This window comes from Rana temporaria, chromosome 3 (genome assembly GCF_905171775.1).
Source record: "Rana temporaria chromosome 3, aRanTem1.1, whole genome shotgun sequence".
Taxonomy (NCBI): Eukaryota; Metazoa; Chordata; class Amphibia; order Anura; family Ranidae; genus Rana; species Rana temporaria.
In genome coordinates this window covers 198,512,238-198,535,089 of record NC_053491.1, presented here as the reverse complement: position 1 = coordinate 198,535,089, position 22,852 = coordinate 198,512,238, and the positions used below count along the sequence as shown (strand labels likewise).

Genomic DNA, 22,852 nt, shown 5'->3' with positions numbered 1-22,852 from the left:
TACAACTGTTTGGGGGTGTGGCTGTAGGAATGACGTCATCGATCGTGTCTTCCCTATAAAGGGAATGACGTGATCGATGCGCCGCCATAGTGAAGGACGGGGAAGCCGTGTTTACACACGGCTCTCCCCGTTCTTCAGCTCCGGGGAGCGATCGCGACGGAGCGGCTATAAACAAATAGCCGCGCCGTGGTCCCGGATCGCTCCCCGAGCGGACCCGACCTCCGCATGTAGCGGGGGGGTCCCGATCGGACCCCCCACCCGCTAATAGGCGAGGACGTACGTGTACGCCCATGTGCCTGTACGTGCCATATTGTGGACGTATATGTGCATGCGGGGGTCGGGAACTGGTTAATATATTCATTATATGTAGAATAGACTACAGGGGAATAAATTCCCAGAACAAGAACTGATGTTTAATGTGACTGAAGGTGAAGGAGTGATAGAAGCAGGGGAGGGGAGGAATTCCCCACCAGCTAGGTGTGAGTGACAGAAGTTAGATGAGGGGAGATATTCCCCACCACAAGGGGAGCTAGACGTGAGGCTCGGGGCCGTAGTCTCGCGAGACTACGGCCTAACGTGATTCGCATAGATCAGTGAGATCTACACAGAGTTCCAACCATACAGCCGCCCGCACCCTGGCGTGGCGGCGATGGGGAGAGACGGCCTAGCACACGGAGGATGGGGTCCCCAGGACAGGTCCGCAGCAATGGCGCCGTCGATTCGCGACAATAGCGCGATGGTGCAGGGAGATCCTCACCGCCACGCCCCCCTCAGAGATGAGACGCTCTGAGGAGAAGAAGGGAGGTAGGAAAAAAGGCGCCGAGATGTTAAAATGGCGCCGTCCTACCTCCAGTCAGAAAACGAGCAGTGTGCAGAGCGCACCGGGGGGAAACAAAAGAAGCAAGGCAGCGGTATATTGTAAAATAAACAAATAAAGAAGCCCAATGACTGTAAGATGTACACATCAGAGGAAACCGCGTTCTCTACAAAACGGGTGGCACAGATAGCAAAGTGGGAAAAGCATACAGCAAAAACTAAACGTTTATCATTTTTAGAAATATCAGTTGTGCTTCATAAGACAGAAGGTTGATAGAACAACACACAGATGAAGGTCTGAGGGGATCAGAGGGTATATACAGATACAGGTGGAAGTTGAAGGGAATAGCGGAGGAGGGAAAAACCTCCGTAGCTGTAATAAAAGCCGGGGTGGGAGGGGGGGGGATCCCCAGCACCCTGTGGAAAGACGATGTGACATTAGGATCTACACAAATTAAAAAAGGCTGCTGATAACCAAATAACAAGCAAGCCTACATAAAAATTATACACATAGAGTAATGTACTTATCTGAGTTCTGGCTATGAGCAGAAAGAAAGAGGAATAGGTTACCTCAGACAGTCCCTTATATAGGTTACGGTCTGGGAGGGGCTACACTGGCCCAGGGACTGCTGGGAAGGGTAGTTCTTTGAATTTTTTAAGTTACAATAAATGTTTACTGTATTTCTGCTATGGGCATTATTAAAGAAAGATAATGCATAAGATATGAGCCTCCTGTCTGATGTATAATTCGGGATTTTCCTAGCTATCATGACGGAAAATCTGAGTTATATGATGACAGGAGGCGAATATCTTGCATTAATCTTTCTTTTTAATGCTCATAGCAGAAAACATAAACATTTGTTTCTTTAAAATTTTGAGAAAAAACTTCATAGGACTACATTACCCAGATGCCCCATGGACCCCTCCCCCATGTCCTAGTCTCTATATAAGGGGCTGTCTGGGTCTCCTCCTCCTCTTTCTTCATGCGATGCTGGCAACTCCAAAACTTCAGATAACCTTGCCGTAGTAGACAACACGTTCCACAGTGATCGGGAAACCTGTCTCCGACGCTGGAAGTAGGCCAACCGGGCCTTGTCGACAGTAATACCTGGAGGATGCTCCGACGGTCATAATTGTGCTCAACTGGAACAAAAACAAAATAACCGTCATACTGGAACTCCAGAACCTTTTCTTATCTTCCGCATAGGCGTAGACTCCACCCATCAATAACCTGAAACGAGAAAATATATCGTGATAGGGTGGGTAGGGTGGGAAGATATTCGCCTCCTGTCATCATATAACTCAGATTTTCCGTCATGATAGCTAGGAAAATCCCGAATTATATATCAGACAGGAGGCTTCATATCTTGCATGTTTAAAGCTAACAGATTTATTATGATACATGCAACAATGTTAAAGTACTGAAGAGGAAACATGATTTTGAGGTCGGAAGTAATAACGTCGAAAAGTCGTTTCTGACGACCAATCCGCCGCTAATAAGAGGTCTGAGAGAGAACCGCCCGATGTGACCACCTTAGTAGCCATGGCCCCTCTGGTAGAATGGGCTCCGAAGAGCGAGATGTCGATCCCAGCCATTTCCATGGCCGTTCTCACCCATCTGGCCAATGATGCTGAAGACACTGGTAGATGGGGTTTTACATAAGAGACCAGTAACTGGGTACAAGTGGGCGACCTCAGGATCGCGGTCCGATGTTCATATTGCTGTAAACATCGCACCACGCAGATGTGTGGGTGGTCAGTGAAGAGGGGGTAGAACACCGACTGTATTCCTGTTTTCGTCCGACGAACCACAGAGAATCTAACTCCTTCTGGCAGGAATTGGCGCCGAGATATGTCTAGAGCTCTAACATCCGAGACCCTTTTTATGGAAATAAGGCATAAAAGGGTAGCGAGTTTGACGGACAGTTTCTTTAGAGAGAGGACCTCATTGTCCCCCCATGAGGTGAAGAGTTGTAGAACCCGAGAGACGTCCCAAGTGGATTGATACCTTGGTCGGGGAGGTCGTTTGAATCTCACTCCCCGTAGCAGTCTACAGACCAGCGGGTGTTTACCCACCGGTGCCGCGTCAACCTGACAGTGATAGGCCGATATGGCAGACCTATAGACATTCAGAGAGCTGTAGGATCTACCTGTCTCGTACGCGTCTGCTAAGTAGTTCACGACCGCAGCTACAGGTGCATGAACGGCATCAATTTGCCGTTGATCACACCAACGAACCCACATGGTCCAGGCAGATCTGTACGCCGACCTAGTCCCGGGGGCCCAGGCCAGGGCGAGGAGATCTCTAGCTGATTGTGAAAAGTTGATGTCCGTGTTTCCGAACCCGATACTAACCATGCTAACAGTGGGAGGTTGTCCTCCAGCAGCAATGGATGGCAACCCATGGACGCGTTTGATAGGAGATGAGGTGAGAAGGGGAGCAATCGGGGATAATCGATTGACATCCCCAGCAGAAGGGGAAACCACGGTTGCGTCGGCCACCAGGGGGTGATCAACACCACCGTCGCCCCTTGAGTCACTACCTGTAGCAGGGTTCTGGTGATCATGTTGAACGGAGGGAACGCATACTGCGTCCCCCTCGTCCAAATTTGTCGGAATGCATCGACTGCCAATGCTTCCGGGTCCGGCCTCCAGCTGTAAAAGCGGAGTAGTTGTCTGTTGAGGCGAGAAGCGAAAAGGTCCGTATGAAAGGGACCCCACATTGTTTGCAGTGTCAGGAAGACTGAACGATCCAGTGCCCAGTCGCTGGAATCCGTCAGCGCGAGTTCCAATCTGCGACTGTGTTGGAAATCCCGGGGAGGTATTCCGCTACCGGGGTGGTATTTATCGACAGACAGAATTGCCAGAATTCTGACGCGATGTCTGCTAATATCTTGGATTTTGTTCCCCCCAAGCGGTTGACATATTGAACCGCTGCAATGTTGTCCATGCGTAAGAGTACGCATTTGTTGGACGTATGTGGGAGAAAACTTTTGATCGCAAAGAATGCTGCCAAAAGTTCCAAAGCATTTATGTGGAGACGAGTTTCCTCCACTGACCATTTCCCCCCGGTTGTGATTTGTCCGCATCGAGCGCCCCAACCTTGGCGACTCGCATCGGATTCTATGATCACATCTGGGTATGAATTGAAAATAGTTCTGCCGTTCCATTCCACTGCGTGGCGAAGCCACCACAGCAATTCCTCCACTGCGTCCGAGTCCAACGAGACTTCGTCTGCGTACCGCAAGCCCTGGCGCAGATGGAGTGTTTTTAGGCGCTGTAGAGCGCGATAGTGTAAGGGTGCTGGGAAGATTGCCTGAATAGACGCCGATAGGAGGCCTACTATCCGAGCAATCAACCGCAGGGATACCTGACCTTTGCGCAACGTGGCTCTGATTTCCTTGCGGATCAGAGCTAGTTTCGCCTTTGGTAACAGGAGCAAAGCCTGTTTGGTGTCTACCAGAAACCCCAAGAATTCCATCCCCTGAGATGGTAGAAGAACGGATTTCTTGTAATTGATGAGGAATCCGAGTTCCCTCAGCAATGACACCGCCCATTGGCTGTGTAGGGTCGCTTGTGTTCTGGAACGTGCCATGATCAGCATGTCGTCTAAGTAGATGATTAGACGTACCCCCCTGCTCCTGAGAGCGGCTACTACTGGTTTGAGTAGTTTGGTGAAGCACCAGGGGGCTGATGACAATCCGAATGGAAGGCAGGTGAACTGCCACATGCGGTCCCGCCACAGGAATCTTAGGAAAGCTTGAGATTCCGTGTGTATAGGGACCGTAAGGTATGCGTCTTTTAGGTCTATTTTTATTAGCCAGTCTCCTGGCCAGAGGAGGTCTCGTAACAGGTGAATACCTTCCATCTTGAAATGGCGGTAGGTCACATGTTGGTTGAGCTCCCTCAGGTTTATGACGGGGCGATAGCCGCCGTCCTTCTTTTTTACTAGAAAAACGTTGCTGACAAAACCAGTTGAGAGGGGATCTACCTCCTGAACCGCTCCTTTGTCTAGCAGGTCCCTGAGTTCCTCGTCTATCAGCCCTATGTTTTGAGTGGAAAAACGAATGGGAGGGGGTATGACATTCATGGTCGGGAGGGACACAAACTCTATCCGGTAACCCGTTACCGTCGAGAGTATCCATGCGTCCGCCGAAATCGTGGACCAGACGTGGGAAAAATACATTAGCCTTCCCCCCACCTGAGTGTGTGGAATCGTATGTAGAAGTAAACTCACCGGTCGGTGGTCTTGACCTGGGGAATCCACGGCCTCCGCGTCCCCTCCAGGGGCGTCCGCGGGGAGGGAAGAAGGGTGGTGGTTGAGCCATGGGCATGGCGTACGATTGTGGTGCAGGAGCATACTGCTGGATTGGTCTTGAATAGGGCCTGTACGAAGCGGCGCGGCCGGTAGATCGCCCTCTGCCTCTACCGGCCTTGCCAAAAACCTTGCCAGGTTGTGATTTTCGTAATGAGGTCTGTGCCTTGTCTAGGCTCGAGAATAAGCTGACAAACTTATTTATGTTCTTTATTAAATCATCTCCGAACAGAAGGCCATCGGCGGATGGTCCCGGTTCGTTTTCAGCAAGATGGCTAAGTTGGGGATCCAACTTCATCAGTATGGAGCGGCGGCGCTCCACTGAGCATGTTGTGTTGGCGGTGCCCAGTAAGCATATAGCACGCTGAGCCCAGCCTCTAAGCTGTGTCAGATCCACGGGTTGGGCAGTTGCTACTGCCTGTTCTGATAAATTCAGAATTTTTGTGAGTGGACCAAGGAGGTCCAATATGCGGTCCTGTATAACTTTGAATGACCGCTCAATGCCTTTTTTAGCGTATTTCCCGGATCTTGTGAGGTACTTTAGCAGTACCGGGTCAATCTCTGGGGTGATAGCCACCTTGCTTGCCACGTGAGGCCTGGGGCATTCTGCTCGCAACTTATTGCGATTTGCCCTATCTAGCGACCTTCTGGTCCATAATTCTAGATATTGTGCCACATGAGGTAGTGGGGTCCAGTCCCCCGAACGAGGGTGAGATATCTCGTCCGGGTTAAACAGGGATTGACCCTGGGCATCTAAGACGGCGTTTTGTGTCGCCTCAGCGTTGGTTTCTGCTGTAAACCCCGCCTCCTCCTCGTCATTGCTCATGTCAGAATCAGAGGATTCGGCGTTGCCAGACATGTCAGATTCGTCCTCAGACGTGTCAAAAGAATTAGGTTTGATGCGTCTGGTTGATCCTTGCCCTTTTAAAAACTCCTTGGGGCCCAAGGGTCGAATGTGGCTTGGCCTGTGTGAGGCCTGGCAGGTCTGGTCTGATCCTGCTTGGGGCACATTATAAACTTCCCCTGCCGGGGAGTCGAGGTGCACCGACAGGTGCTTTTGTTTTTGGGATACTTTACCCTTTGTAGGGGGGCACCCTGAGGTAGATGGCCCAGGAATTTGTATGTTGGCATTTGCAGTCAGCGCTGCTTGAATCGATTTTGAGATCAATTCTTGTATCTGGGTTGTGGATAGCAGATGCGCAGCATCCACATCCACCACCTCACTGAGCAGTCCCTCAGTAGCCATTCTGAAATAGCCTGTGTATTATATTTATAATTTTATCCGGAAGTGTCAGGGATAAATCACTGACCCTCCTTCAGGCTAAGTGGGAAAAAACGCTAGGGAGGGGTGAGTTTGCCCAAGTCCTGGCTAAGTCTGGCCAGAGGTAATGAGCGAGTTCTATTCCCCTTTAAAAATACCTGACCGAGGGATTTTTTAGGAAAGATGTCAGCAGTCCTGATTAGCAGCGCGCTCCTGTGCTCTCTGCCCGTACAGTGAGAGTCAGGGCTGACGGCGCGTTTGTAACAGCTCCTCGGCCGTAATCTCGCGAGATTACGGCCGGGAGTCTTCTGATAGGACGGCTGACGGTGCAGAGGCGTGGCGTTACGACGCGCGTCGCTCGGCCACGCCCCCGTCCAGGAGAAAGCCCGCGAAGCGCGGTTGGAGTGCAGGAGAAGCGAGGGGGAAGGGAGCTGTGTCCTAATGGATCCTGACTGAGTCTGAGAGACAGTCAGGTTAGTAGACCGATACGAATAGCGGTAGTACCGCACCCTTCCCAAGCCTGCGAATCTATTTACATACCAAACAAACAATATACAGTACAGTACAGTATATGACAATTATCAGTAATAGAATAATTATAACAGATATATGTCAATCATAAATGCATATACTTATCTCTTGCCATGAGCAGAAAGAAAGAGGAGGAGGAGACCCAGACAGCCCCTTATATAGAGACTAGGACATGGGGGAGGGGTCCATGGGGCATCTGGGTAATGTAGTCCTATGAAGTTTTTTCTCAAAATTTTAAAGAAACAAATGTTTATGTTTTCTGCTATGAGCATTAAAAAGAAAGATTAATGCAAGATATGAAGCCTCCTGTCTGATATATAATTGGAGATTTTCCTGACAGTGCAACGCTATTTTTTTCAGTTGTCTTCATGTGTGAATATTAGTGAGTGCTGCAGTCAGGTTTTCTACTACCTCACATTTTAATTTTGATTAATTTTCCAAGTGCAGGTTAAGCACAATATAAGGCACGTTTCATCGTCCCCCTCACCCTGCCCAGCCAAGCGCTACATTCTGTTGTATTTTGTGTAGTCTAAATATTAATGAAAAACTCAATTTTTTCCTTTCTAAGACTCAAACAACCTCGAGCTAGAGACATGCTCAGTGCTGGGGTCATTGTATCTCTTGGAAGCGACTTTAATCCCAATGCATACTGCTTCTCCATGGTAAGTACTCTTGTGAAATGGCAACTGTTTAGAGTGCAGGTTTCTTATGTATGAATAGTTGCATGTTGTTTTTGTACCAATATTACAGCCATTGCCCATCAATGGGACATACCTAGTGGTTCAGACATTAACAAATTCTGAAGTGCAATGTGTTTACACATTTTGCTATTGTAAACTATGTAAAAAAAATGCTGGAACCAGGTTGTTCAAGTGCCATCCAGTGCTGTGTCTTGGCCTAGGTGAACAAGTTGCAGACAAGCTGCTGTAACACGGCACTTGCTAATATTATGAGCAGTATACGGAGTACTTGGCTGGGGGGGGGGGGGGGTGGAGCGACTGGCACCCCCATAAAACGGCTGGAGACTGGCCAGACTGGGTGCATGTAATAAAAACTAGCGGAGACAGAGTATTAGGCTCCACCTACCCTCCTCTGTGTGGCATCCTTACCTTGCACCTTCTCCCCGGCCTGGGGCAGGGTCTGTCTGTTGCAACAACGACGAGGAGGAGAGAAAGAAGAGGACCACGGGAACCCCCAGGTGGCGACCAGGACTGCAGCAGGTACAAATCAATTACCAATTACCATTACAGTACGTTTTGTAAGTCGTCATGTGCGGGTGTGCCAAGCAGCCAGTCAATATAAAGTGCTTAGCATGGATTGAATGAATATACAGATCATATTGCAATACAGTGCTCCATGCATGCTGCAAACTCATTAAACAGTCCATTTCAGTGAAAGTTCATGTACTACAAAGTGCTCTGTGCTATAATCGATACATAAAACAATTCTCTGCTTTTAAAAAAAACATATGTTTTGGGGGTTCTAATTTGTTTACATGTAAAAATCTGTATTTTTTTGCTAGAAAATGTAAGAAAAAGGCCTGGAACTGAAGTGGTTAAACTCTTCCAATAGTAAGGAAAGAAATGGGTCTTTGCTATTAGCTGCCATAGTATATAACTGTAATAAGAAAATGTGTTCCGTCATAAATTCTGTTGGGTTGTTGATCCTTCGCGAATTGCAAACAGCAATGTGAAGTAAATCACAAAAACTGGTGAAAAATCAATCTTTTTACATTTTGGATATGTAGCACTACCCCCCGAAGGAGCTGCTGGTTTGTTTTGGGCGGCATGTTACCTCGTGTTTCTCTGATGTCTAGGGGTGTTTGGTGGAAGTTGTAGTAACAGAATGTCCACGACAGATGTCTTTTGCTGTGCTCCTTATTACCCAGCCGGGTAAAAACAATAAAACTTGGTGAAGAGTAGAGGTTCAGAAGAAATGAAGATAGCAGATCCAGATGTCAGAAATAGGGAAACAGTCCTGCTCCCACGTGTAATGTCTCTTTCACCACTCCAGCCTGAGTGGGAATAGTGTACATGGACAGGCCTCGACTGTACCGACTGACGGGCGGCCAACATCCAGCCTTTCAGTGTCCGGTTCCCCTGGTCCCCAATGGATAGTCAGGCCCCTATCGGAACACCAGCCTCTCTTGGTACTCCTCTGGCAGACTCTCCACTGTACGGCCTCCTCCAACTGGACGGACAACCCAGGACCTTCTTAGGTGGGACCCAGTCGATTACTGAGTCCCCAAGTGGCAGATCAATTGCTCCGGGCCAACATTGTCCATAAAGCCAGGATCCTTGTGTTGCACGCGCAACACCGGCCCGGAAGGCCATTCGCCGGGGCGGCGTGAAGTGGCTACCCTAAAGGTGGGTGCCACACGAGGAGCGACCCAGGAAGATGGTGTCTGCCCTTATAAATACTCTCTCCCAGCATGCACAGCAAGGCCAAACCCTCCTGATAGGCTGCTGGGCAAGAGCACACAATCCTTGACTCCACTGCTGCCACCTGCTGACCTGGGGTGAGACCAGCACCCCAGAAACAGAATGGACCCACAGCACAGCCAAAGCTGAGACAGAGACCCAAATTTGAACAAATTAACATGATCAGAGTTGACTAACTCTCTGACCCCCTCTAAATTTAACATAGCACCGGTACTAGAAAGTAACCAGGCTCTACAGATATAGTAGGTAAAATACCTGACATAAGTTCTAACTCTTTCCTGCTGTATCCAAATCGAATACACTATAAGCACTTGTGTAATTGAGTATTTACAGAAATGCCATCTAAGGCTAGGTTCTGACAGCTAAATGTAAGAGAAAAAAAAATTGCCGCCATGCAGCCCAGCAGTTCAGAAAAGGGAGGGGATGAGTGAGCACCCCCCCTAAACCATACTAGGCTGCATGCCCTCAACATGGAGGGCATGCGCTCGCTTGTCCCCCTCCACTTCCTGACCTGCTGGGCTGCATGGTCGGATAAGGGTCTGGTATGGACTTAGGAGGGGGGGGGGGGTATTTTTTTTTCTTTTATTTAATTATTCTTTTTTTACATTCAGCTGTCAGCGGGGACACAGAGGCCCCCTGCTTGGCAACCAGCTGTATACAGTACTTACCACTTCAGTCCTGAAAGGTTTTACCCCCTTAATGACCAGGCCATTTTTTTGCGATGCTGTACCCAAACGAAAAAAATGTCCCCACAAATAGAGCTTTCTTTTGGTGGTATTTGATCACATCTGCGGTTTTTATTTTTTGTGCTATAAACAAAAAATGAGCGACAATTTTGAAAACCAAAAAATTTTTTTTTGCTATAATACATATCCCAAAAAAAATCGAAAAAACTAATGTATTCATCAGTTTAGGAAGATGATATCGTGTAACGATGGTGGCTGGTCAGCAAGTGGTTAAGCAGAAAAATAAAAATGCAAAACGCATCAAAAATCGCATCACAAACACAATACTTGCGTTTCTGGTGCGATTTCATGCAAGTCAATTAAACGCAAAGCGCAGAAATAAGTCCCTGACCCTTTCCAAAAAAGCACCGTCCGCAAAACGCATAGATGTGAATGTGTACCATAGGAAACCATGTTAAATGGACTGTAGTGCATTTCTGCAAACTGCAAAACTAATAAACGCATGGGTGTGAACCTAGGGCAAGTCTCTTGTGGCTGTTTTTTATATTGTTTTCTGTAGGAGTAGCAAAATGAGTGATGTTTTTCTTGTTGCTTTCAGCCTATGGTGATGCATCTGGCTTGTGTCAATATGAGAATGTCTCTGAAAGAAGCCCTTGCTGCTTCGACAATTAATGCTGCATACTCCCTGGGAAGATCTCATACACATGGTTCTCTTGAGGTTGGAAAACAAGGCGATGTTGTTGTTATAAATGCCCCAAGGTATGTTTCAGCTGTCTACCATACTGATTATCTTGCACAGGAATAATTTGACTGTTTAATGAACTCACTGCTTCTCCCTCCGTTAATGTTTCCTGGTGGGGAAGGACTGAACCTTGCTGCACACACCTCATTACCAAAGCCTAGGAAACAAGGACCCTTCTAGACCATCTCTCCAAATACTTAACCAATTCCCAGTGGCATAAACTTCCCAGTAATTGGCTAGGGCAGAATAAATATGCATTACTCTAGACCAATGGTTCTCAACCCTCCAAATGCCATGACCCCTTGATCAAATTTTCCAAGTTGTGGGGACCCCTAACAGTAAAAATTTTCGTAGCGTGGGCTGTCAGCACCCAAGGCAAAACAAGTAATTTGTGCCCCTAACCCTTACATTTGTGTAGTATTAAAACCCCTTATGGTAAATTTTAGTATTTACCACTCTTTGTTCTTCTTTCTTTCCCTTTTATCGCTCTAACCTAATTTCTTCTCCCCCCCCCACCCCTCACTATGTCTCCGACTTCGTGGTGTCTCGAAGCAGTGACACCTCTACCGAAATCAGGAGATAGGGTCTCCCCCAGCCCCTTCGACTTCACATTTCTCACCAGTCAGCTGACCACTAATCTCTGCCCCCCCCCCCCGCCATGTCATGAACTGAATGGGCGGCTGCAAAGAGGCTGAGTGGGCGGCCGTGGGCTCCAGGGACTGCCAGGGACTGCCCTACTGGGTGGCTGCAAAAGAGGTGCAGGCTTCAGGAACAGCCCAGGATTTGGTGACCCCTGGCAAATCATCATTTGACCTCCGAGGGGGTCCCGACCCCCAGGTTGAGAACCACTGCTCTAGACAGTGTATCTTTTTACTCTGTCCACTGAAGAACACTCAACAGTGGCGAGCAGAATCAAACCATGTTCTTGGGTTTAGGAGAAACATGTCAAATACCAAAAAGCACAAACAAAACGAAGGACATGTCAGCGTAAGGCACAGTCTGTACAAACTGTAATGAGTCAAATATGTTTTATTGCATATCAAAATAAAATAACATGGCAGAAGGGCCATATATTAATCTCCATAAGTTGTACAGTACAAATCATGTATCAAAAATAGGTTGTAACTTAAACCAAAATAATGTATGATAAGCAAGTACCTCACGTAATTGAATAACAGGAACCCATAACTAAGGGTAATTTGTGCTAAATCCTGAGGTCTGCAAGTTCGGATATAGAAAGGTGGAAACAGAATAAGAAAGAGAAGAGGGAGAAAAGCTGGAGAATAGGGTAGAATCAAGGGGAAAAAATTAGAAGAGGGTTTGAGCCAACCTTGGAGGACTAACCTGTGAAATTCAGTCAGGGAACATTCTCATATTAATACTGTAATGTTTTAAACACTGTTTCTCCATAAAGTTAAAAAAAATATATATATATATAATACAGTACAGACCAAGTTCGGACACACCTTCTCATTCAAAGAGTTTTCTTTATTTTCATGACTATGAAAATTGTAGATTCACACTGAAGGCATCAAAACTATGAATGAACACATGTGGAATTATACATAACAAAAAAGTGTGAAACAACTGAAAATATACTTTATATTCTAGGTTCTTCAAAGTAGCCATCTTTTGCTTTGATTACTGCTTGGCACACTCTTGGCATTCTCTTGATGAGCTTCAAGAGGTAGTCACCTGGCACAGCACCCCATTACTCTCCTTCTTGGTCAAATAGCCCTTACACAGCCTGGAGGTGTGTTTGGGGTCATTGTCTTGTTGAAAAATAAATGATGGTCCAACTAAACGCAAACCGGATGGAATAGCATGCCGCTGCAAGATGCTGTGGTAGCCATGCTGGTTCAGTATGCCTTCAATTTTGAATAAATCCCCAACAGTGTCACCAGAAAAGCACCATCACACCTCCTCCTCCATGCTTCACGGTGGCAACCAGGCATGTAGAGTCCTTCCGTTCACCTTTTCTGCGTCGCACAAAGACACGGGGGTTGGAACCAAAGATCTCAAGTTTGGACTCCTCAGACCAAAGCACAGATTTCCACTGGTCTAATGTCCATTCCTTGTGTTCTTTAGCCCAAACAAGTCTCTTCTGCTTGTTGCCTTTCTTTAGCAGTGGTTTCCTAGCAGATATTCTACCATGAAGGCCTGATTCACAAAGTATCCTCTTAACAGTTCTAGAGATGTGTCTGCTGCAAAAGGTGGCTACTTTGAAGAACCTAGAATATGAAATATATTTTCAGTTTCACACTTTTTTGTTATGTATAATTCCACATGTGTTAATTCATAGTTTTGATGCCTTCAGTGTAAATCTACAATTTTCATAGTCCTGAATAGGGATGAGCCGAACATACCCGGGTTCGGTTCGCATCAGAACGTTCGAACAGACCGCGGGTTCGCGCGAACATTTAGAACCCCATTGAAGTCTATGGGACTCGAACGTTCGAATTCAAAAACGATCATTTTAAAGACCAATATTCAATTTAATGTTGGTAAACGTCTTTCAGAACCCGGGTCTTGCCCCAGGGAACATGTATCAATCGAAAAAAATATTTTAAAAACGGACGTTTTTGCGGAGCAGCGATTTTAATGATGTTTAAAGTGAAAAAAAAAAAAATGAAAAATTCCTTCAAATATCACACCTGCTGTGTGTCTCTAGTAGTGGCACATGTTTAGAAATGTCCCTGCACAACATTAAATTATTATAAGAACAAAGTAATTTAATACTGGTTGCGCACGTGCTGTGTGGGAACAATATCTCGATTATTTTAGGGGTGGTGGGGGGGTGGCATTATCTTTTTGGGAAAGCAAAATTGTAGAAAAAAGGGCACCCCTCAAACATACTGTAATTGTAGCGCAACAAAGAGCCACGTGCAAAGTATTGCATCAAAAATTGTTATTAGGCGCCCTTGTTACACATGGGCATAAAAATGTGTCCGTAGGCGCAACATAACACTGCAACCCCTCCCAATATCTGTAATTGGAGCGCAACAAGGAGCCACGTGCAAAGTATTGCATCAAAAATTGTTATTAGGCGCCCTTGTTACACAGGGGCATAAAAATGTGTCCGTAGGCGCAACATAACACTGCAACCCCTCCCAATATCTGTAATTGGAGCGCAACAAGGAGCCACGTGCAAAGTATTGCATCAAAAATTGTGATTAGGTGCCCCTGTTACACAGGGGCATAAAAATGTGTCCATAGGCGCAACATAACACTGCAACCCCTCCCAATATCTGTAATTGGAGCGCAACAAGGAGCCACGTGCAAAGTATTGCATCAAAAATTGTTATTAGACGCCCCTGTTACACAGGGGCACAAAAATTGTGCCTTAGGCCTTAGGCCACATGCAAAGTATTGCATCAAAAATTGTTATTAGACACCCCTGTTACACAGGGGCAGAAAAATTAGGCCTTAGGCCTTAGGCCACGTGCAAAGTATTGCATCCAAAATTGTTATTAGGCGCAACATAACACTGCAACCCCTCCCAATATCTGTAATTGGAGCGCAACAAGGAGCCACGTGCAAAGTATTGCATCAAAAATTGTTATTAGACGCCCCTGTTACACAGGGGCACAAAAATTAGGCCTTAGGCCACGTGCAAAGTATTGCATCAAAAATTGTTATTAGGCACCCCTGTTAAACAGGGGCAGAAAAATTAGGCCTTAGGCACTGGTGGCGGAGCACAGAAAAACAAAATTTCTTACTAGCTAACAGCATGAAAAGTGAGGAGGAGAAGGATATTCCATCAGCAGCACAACAGGACAGTCACTCAGCATCAGCAGTCTCAAAGGGATCTGATATTTCAACACAAAATTCTTATTCAGTAACATCAGCATCAGGTGCTTGGTAGCCGGTGTTGATCCAAGCCTGATTCATTTTGATGAAGGTCAGTCGATCAACAGAGTCGGTGGAGAGGCGTACCCTGTGATCGGTCACAAAGCCTCCAGCAGCACTGAATGTACGTTCTGAAAGAACACTGGATGCAGGGCAAGCCAGTAGCTCAATTGCGTACTGTGCAAGCTCTGGCCAGTGATCCATCCTCAAGACCCAGTAAGCCAGAGGATTTTCCGCGGGGAAGGTGTCCAAGTCGGATCTTGCCGCTAGGTATTCCCGGACCATGTAAACCAGACGCTGGCGATGGTTGCTGGAACCGGTCAGACCTTGGGGCTGCGGACTAAAAAATTGTCTGAACGCATCGGTCAGACGGCCACCTTCTCCACCGCTCCTTCTCTGACTCACCGAAGCCTCAGCAAGACGTTGTCCAGGGCCAGGTTTTGGTAATCCCCCCGGTTCTGGGAACGCATTGCACAGACCCTTCTGCAAGGCCTCCCGCAGTAGTTTCATCTTCTGCTCCCTCTGCGATGGCAACATAAGATCCGTTACCTTACTCTTGTAACGTGGATCAAGGAGAGTTGCCAGCCAGTAATGATCCCTCTCCTTGATAGCACGTACACGAGGATCCTTACGCAGGCTTTGCAGAATCAGGGAGGCCATGCAGCGTATGTTTGCAGAGGCATTCGGGGCACAGTCCTCTGGGTCACTGAGGACGACAGGATCCTCAGCCACCTCATCCCAGCCACGTAAAAGTCCACGTGTTCCTTGGGACTGTAAATGATCCCTTGAAGACTGCTGCTGTTGATGCTGAGTGCTAGGCTCCACCTCCATGCTGCTGATACAATCCTCCTCCTCCTCCTCTTCCTCATCCTCCTCCTCCTCTTCCTGTGTTCCAGGTGGGCAAGCAGGAACAGTGTCTGGATAAAGGGGGCCTTGAGAGGTAAGGAAGTCCTCCTCTTCCTCCCTCTGTTCTGCCTCAAGGGCCCTGTCCATTATTCCACGTAGGGTGTGCTCCAACATGTGAATAAGCGGGACAGTCTCACTGATGCATGCACTGTCACTGCTCACCATCCTCGTGGCCTCCTCAAATGGTGACAGGACAGTGCATGCATCCCTGATCAAGGCCCACTGGCGTGGTGAAAAAAACCCAAGCTCCCCTGAGCCAGTTCTGCTGCCATATTGGCACAGGTACTCATTGATGGCCCTCTGCTGCGTGTGCAGCCGCTGCAGCATGGCCAACGTAGAGTTCCATCTGGTGGGCATGTCACAGATTAGGCGGTTCTTGGGCAGGTTGTATTCCCTCTGGAGGTCTGTCAGCCGAGCAGTGGCATTATATGACCTCCGGAAATGCACACAGACTTTCCTGGCCTGCCTCAGGACATCCTGTAAGCCAGGGTACCTGCCCAAGAACCGCTGCACCACCAAATTGAGAACATGCGCAAAACAGGGCACATGGGTGAGTTTTCCACGTCGCAGGGCAGAGAGGAGGTTGGTGCCATTATCGCTGACCACCATTCCAGGCTTCAGCTGGCGTGGCGTCAACCACCTCTGAGCCTGCCCCTGCAGAGCTGAAAGAACCTCTTCCCCAGTGTGGCTCCTGTCTCCCAAGCACACCAGCTCTAGGACCGCATGGCATCTCATGGCCTGCATTCCTGCGTAGCCCGTCGTACGCCTACGGAGCACGGCTGGTTCTGAGCCAACATCACCACAGGAAGAGGCCACAGAGGAAGAAAAAGAGGAGGGGGTGGAGGAGAGAGGTGTGTCACAAGCAGTTGTAGTGTTTTGGAGGCGTGGTGGTGGAACAACCTCCAAAACTACTGTGCCTTGACCTGCGTCCTTCCCAGCTGCCAGCAGAGTCACCCAATGGGCCGTAAAAGACAGGTAACGTCCCTGTCCATGCCTGCTGGACCATGAGTCAGCGGTAAGATGCACCTTACCACTGACCGCCCTGTCCAGCGAGGTATGGACATTGCCTTCCACATGCCGGTAGAGAGCCGGAATCGCCTTCCGTGAAAAAAAGTGGCGTTTGGGTACTTGCCACTGAGGTACTGCACATTCCACAAACTCACGGAAGGGGGCAGAATCTACCAACTGAAAAGGTAGCAGTTGAAGTGCTAGCAATTTTGCTAAGCTAGCATTCAACCGCTGGGCATGTGGATGGCTGGGAGCGTACTTCTTTCGGCGCTGCAGCAGCTGGGGCAGGGAAATTTGTCTGGTAATATCAGTAGATTGGCCGGATGTACTACCACTACTACGTTGTGACACACCTATTTCTACACCTTCGGTGCAGGCTGCAGAGAGGACTAGGGGTCTAGTGGGGTTTGAGGTCACAGAAGGGCAAGGGGAGGACCGCTTTGGTCTTTGGTGTGGGTCTTTCTGGTATGCCTGCCAACGAGCTGCATGGCAGGTCGACATATGTCTGGACAAGCATGTGGTGCCCAAGCGGGTGATGTTTTGGCCACGCGAGATACGCTTGAGACATATGTTGCAAACAGCAAAGGTAGCATCTGATGGACAGGTTTCAAAAAAGGCCCACACCAAAGAACTTTTGCTGTACCGTTGAGACACAGCAGCGCCACGTAATGCAGTTGGTGTACTGCCCTTAAGCTGACCCCTGGAGGGCTTCCTGCCTCTTTGAAGATGTGCCTGTGCCTCGTCCTCTTCCTCCTCCTCCTCTCTCCTACCAGGCACCCAGGTAGAGTCAATGACCTCATCATCCCCTCCCTCCTCATCATCACTGGCGACAACCTGGCAGTATGCTCCAGCTGGGGGAACATCACTCCCAGATTGTTGTCCCTCTCGGCCACCCCCTCTCCCTGGGCTCACATCAATGCCTTCCTCTATCAGTGTTCCGTCATCGGAGTCTTCAAAACGCTGTGTATCTTCAGCTAGCATGTACCCAACACTGTGTTGAAACAGTTCGGGGGACTCCTCAGGAGGACACGGTGGGACTAGGGAAGGATTGTGTGATCCCATTGTGCAGAGGGTAGAGGACGCCTTGGCAGCTGCTTTGCCAGACAAACTATAATCAGTCTGTGTGAGAGAGGATGAGGAGGATGAGGACGGCTTGGCCATCCACTCAACTAATTTCTCAGCATGTTGAGGCTCAACACGGCCAGCTCCCGAAAAGGACGAGCGGCCACGGCCACGTGCTGAAGAGGATGCACCACATCCATCACCAGCATTACCTCTAGATGCAGAGCCTGCTTGCCCTCGTGACTCTCTGCCTCTCTTTGTCCTTCCAGCCATAGTTATGCGTTCAGGTGTTATGTAACAAATTAGTAGCTGTCACACCAACTGCGTTCAGATGGTATTAAACAGCAACCACACAGTAAGAGCGACTTGGTTCAAGTGTAAAGTAACAAAATAGTCGCTGTCACACCGACTGCGTTCAGATGGTATTAAACAGCATTCACACAGTAAGAGCGACTTGGTTCAAGTGTAAAGTAACAAAATAGTCGCTGTCACACCAACTGCTTTCAGATGGTATTAAACAGCAACCACACAGTAAGAGCGACTTGGCTCAAGTGTGAAGTAACAAAATAGTCGCTTTCACACCAACTGCGTTCAGATGGTATTAAACAGCAACCACACAGTAAGAGCGACTTGGCTCAAGTGTAAAGTAACAAAATAGTCGCTGTCACACCGACTGCGTTCAGATGGTATTAAACAGCAACCACACAGTAAGAGCGACTTGGCTCAAGTGTAAAGTAACAAAATAGTCGCTGTCACACCGACTGCGTTCAGATGGTATTAAACAGCAATCACACAGTAAGAGCGACTTGGTTCAAGTGTAAAGTAACAAAATAGTCGCTGTCACACCAACTGCGTTCAGATGGTATTAAACAGCAACCACACAGTAAGAGCGACTTGGCTCAAGTGTGAAGTAACAAAATAGTCGCTGTCACACCAACTGCGTTCAGATGGTATTAAACAGCAACCACACAGTAAGAGCGACTTGGCTCAAGTGTAAAGTAACAAAATAGTCGCTGTCACACCGACTGCGTTCAGATGGTATTAAACAGCAATCACACAGTAAGAGCGACTTGGTTCAAGTGTAAAGTAACAAAATAGTCGCTGTCACACCAACTGCGTTCAGATGGTATTAAACAGCAACCACACAGTAAGAGCGACTTGGCTCAAGTGTAAAGTAACAAAATAGTCGCTGTCACACCGACTGCGTTCAGATGGTATTAAACAGCAACCACACAGTAAGAGCGACTTGGCTCAAGTGTAAAGTAACCAAATAGTCGCTGTCACACCGACTGCGTTCAGATGGTATTAAACAGCAATCACACAGTAAGAGCGACTTGGTTCAAGTGTAAAGTAACAAAATAGTCGCTGTCACACCAACTGCTTTCAGATGGTATTAAACAGCAACCACACAGTAAGAGCGACTTGGCTCAAGTGTAAAGTAACAAAATAGCCGCAGTGACACCAACTGCCTTTAGTTGCTATTAAACAGCACGCACGCAGTAATAGCGACTGCGGTCAAATGCAATTTAACAGCACGCACGCAGTGACACCAACTGCCTTTAGTTGCTATTAAACAGCACGCACGCAGTAATAGCGACTGCGGTCAAATGCAATTTAACAGCACGCACGCAGTGACACCAACTGCCTTTAGTTGCTATTAAACAGCACGCACGCAGTAATAGCGACTGCGTTTCTGTGCAATTCAATAGCCCAGTTGCATTAACAGCGACTGCGCTTCTGTGCAAATAAATTGCACACGTGCAGTAACAGGTAATGCGTCTGTGTGTGCAATTAACTAGCACACGTTAAATAACACAGAATAATTATATTTAAAGTAAATCCCTAATGCAGGCAATACAACACGTTAGAGCGCTGCATGTAGAACAATCTCCTGCCTGATAGATAAACTAGCTGAGCTGTACAGTTTATAAATATATTGACAACGCCTAAGGATGTGAATATATTCTCTACAAACTGTACTTTTAACTATACTGACTACACTTCCTACTCTATCTATCTTTCTATCTATCTAGTTAAGACACTGTGTCTCTATCTCTCTATCTCTCTCTGTCTGACTGACTGATCTTCTCTAGAACCGCCAACACACTACACTAGGCAGCCGTGCAGGCTGCCTTTTATAGTGGGGGGCGTGTACTAATCCCCCTGAGCCATAATTGGCCAAAGCCACCCTGGCTTTGGCCAATTATGGCTCTTCGTTTTTTGAGCGCTGTGATTGGGCAAGCATGCGGGACATACAGCATGCTTGGCCAATCATCAGCGCTCAACGCCACAGTGAATTATGGGACGTTTAGTGTCATTCGAATTTGGCGCGAACGACCCGTTTTGTTCGATTTTCGACGAACGATCGAACGACCGATGTTCGATTCGAACATACGTTCGAATCGAACGCGGAGCTCATCCCTAGTCATGAAAATAAAGAAAACTCTGATTGAGAAGGTGTGTCCAAACTTTTGGTCTGTACTGTACATATAACCATATTTGCTCACTACATACAGTACATTGTGCAAGCTGTGCTGTCTAAGCCCCTTGCTCATAAAGCCTTATAGATTCAGTGTGACCTCCCTGACCATTTACCATATGCAAAGGTTTGTAGTGATGCTTCATAGTAGAACCTTACTACATGTTGGACTGACTAAAAAACATATAGCCTCAGGCTGAGATTTATCATTGAAATACAGAGCCCATCCCCAAGACAAATTCCAAACATTTGGGAAGTTAAACAAAAAAACAGGTAAAGATTACAAGGATGACTTCTTCCCTTAAAACTAAACACCAGGCTAAACAAATATTGGTGAAGTATAAAAAGCATGTGTAATATTACTTTAATCCTGGTGTCCTTTTCTGTATTTCTTCCAGATCTGTGCATTAATCCAACATCTGCACTCTGTGTCTGTGCAGGAACTTCTTTTGATGAAGACCAGCCACTGCTACACACTCTGGCCTGGATTCACGTAGAAGCGTGCATCTTTGTGCGGGTGTAACGTATCCTATTTACGTTACGCCTCCGCAACTTTGACAGGCAAGTGCCGTATTCTTACGAGATACGCCGGCGTAACTCGTACAAGAATCCGGGCCTCTGTGTATAGTGACTGGTCTTGTATCCGCTTCTCTGTAGTTCTTTGAAGGCAGCCTGTAATGAGTGGACCTACCAAATCTTGCATACAGCTCAGGTTCCTACACAGACTATGTGCAACACAGTGAGGATGTCACTACTACTCTTGCATGATAATATTGGGCTTTTATAACAAAATAATAATTACAGCGCTGATTCAATAATATAAAATATTTATTAGTGTCAACATTTGTGCACGAGATGGACAGTCTAATATGGAATGGGAGGGGAAACCCCACGCCAAAAAAAGGGATGGGGCCCTCCCAAAATTCATACCAGACCATTATCTTGGCACGCAGCGCAGCAGGTCAGAAAAGGGGGGATCCTGGCCCCCCTCTATGTTAATGAGTATGGCCGCTCATTCAGCCAAAAAGAAAAAAAAATAGTTAAAACGGTCCACAGGCTTTTAACAAAGTCCTTTATTAAAAACTAAGAATGTCGCCCCCTGTCCAAGCTGCAGTGTGTCTTCTTCCTTTGGTTATTCTGCTGGTTCTTCTCCTTCTGTTAATGTCTTCTCCCTCTGCTAGCTCCCACTGTTGCAGATTCTGATAGGCCCCCCTGCCCCCAGATCCCCACAACTACTGGCCAGGGTTGTCGGGAAAAGGCCCTTGTCTCCATCAAAATGGGGACAAGGTGCTGTGGGGGGTGCAGATCCCCGCCCCAAAGCACCCCCCCATGTTGAGGGCACATGGCCTGGTATGGTCTGGGGGGACCCCACGCATTTTATTTTTTTTTGCCAAAATCCATACCAGACTGGAAGGTTTGGTATGGTCTTAGGGGGCGCCCACGCCAGTGTGTTTTAATTTTGGTATGGGGTTCCCACCTCAAGATTCATAACAGACTTAAAGGTCTGGTATGGTCAGATCAAAGTCAGATCCCGTTCATTGTAGTCGGACATAAAGTCGTAGGGTAAAGTCCAACAGGAAGTCGTCCTACTTCCACGTCGGAGCAATTTGAACCTGGCCTTATATCATTTGTGGCTATTGAGGAATATATTTGATTTACAGATTGATTTCAGCTTTGAAACTAGCGTGGAAGTTTACGCACATAGTATAAAACTCCCTATAATCTACCATACATATTGTGTAACCAAAAGGTAAACATCTGAAGTATTATTTATTTTTAAAGTGTATTATTGAAGCCAAACTTTGCCCATATTTTTTTTTTTTTTTTAAAGATTTGACAATCTTTTCCTGAAACGGAACTACTGATAAAAAGAAAAAATTATATTGAAATAACAAACCAGCTTCTGCTGTAATATTCAGCTTTTTAGTCCAGAGATTTCCCCATGCAATACTTTTTTCTGCCACTAGATGTCCTCAGTGTGATGCCCAACATGCACTTTATTTGAGCCCCTCCAACAGCCTGTAACTGGACAGTGAAAAGAGAAGCAGCACAGCAATGAGCTCATCTCTCACTTATCTGTTACTTCGCTTCCTCCTCCTATTTACCTGCTCCTTGCCAGTATATGAACTGATTGGCTCTTTGTACTTAATCTTGCTTTCACACTCCAGCCGGGTTGTACAGGGACTGCAAGTGGATGATACTGCTTGCATTTAAAATGACATTTAATAATGTGTACATAGCTGAAAAAATTTCTTTATCTACATAACATTCACCGTGAAATAGATGATGTATATAAGGTTTTCTTTATTTTTCTTTTCAGGTGGGAACATCTGATTTATCAGTTTGGAGGCCATCAGGAGTTAATTGAATATGTGGCCATAAAAGGCAAAATTGTCTACAAAAATGAAAGCGTTCTTGGCTTGTAAGGATTGAATCTAGGGAAAAAAAATTGTGGGTGAAGAAACGTATTCAGCAGATTAGCCCAAGTTGCTGGTGGACCTATATTTGTAAAGCTGACATTATTCTCTATTCATCTCTCCTGCGGTTCTCTCCATGTAGAGAAATACAACAGCTAGTAAACTTTACCTGTTTTAGGAGGTCTACTCAGAGGTGTAACTAAACAGCAAATGCTCTCTATTGCAACTTATTTTCCCTCACTAGGGATTTGCTGTCGAAGTCAGTAATAGCAAAAAAATACCTAACGTTCTATTAAAGAAAATGCACAAAGTTCCAAAAATGTTGCCCAATGTTTTTTT

At 46.9% G+C, this 22,852-nt stretch overlaps 1 protein-coding gene across 1 annotated transcript in view; it reads left to right on the top strand.

The window, feature by feature from the left end:
• Positions 1 to 22,535, top strand: part of AMDHD1 (amidohydrolase domain containing 1) — a 65,309-nt gene extending 42,774 nt beyond the window's left edge. Inside the window, exons 7-9 of the mRNA XM_040344108.1 lie at positions 7,492 to 7,585; positions 10,649 to 10,809; positions 22,417 to 22,535. Coding sequence (XP_040200042.1) covers positions 7,492 to 7,585; positions 10,649 to 10,809; positions 22,417 to 22,522 — 361 coding nt within the window. The 3' untranslated portion in view covers positions 22,523 to 22,535. The remainder of the gene's footprint in view (positions 1 to 7,491; positions 7,586 to 10,648; positions 10,810 to 22,416) is intronic.
• The last annotated feature ends 317 nt before the right edge of the window (positions 22,536 to 22,852 follow it).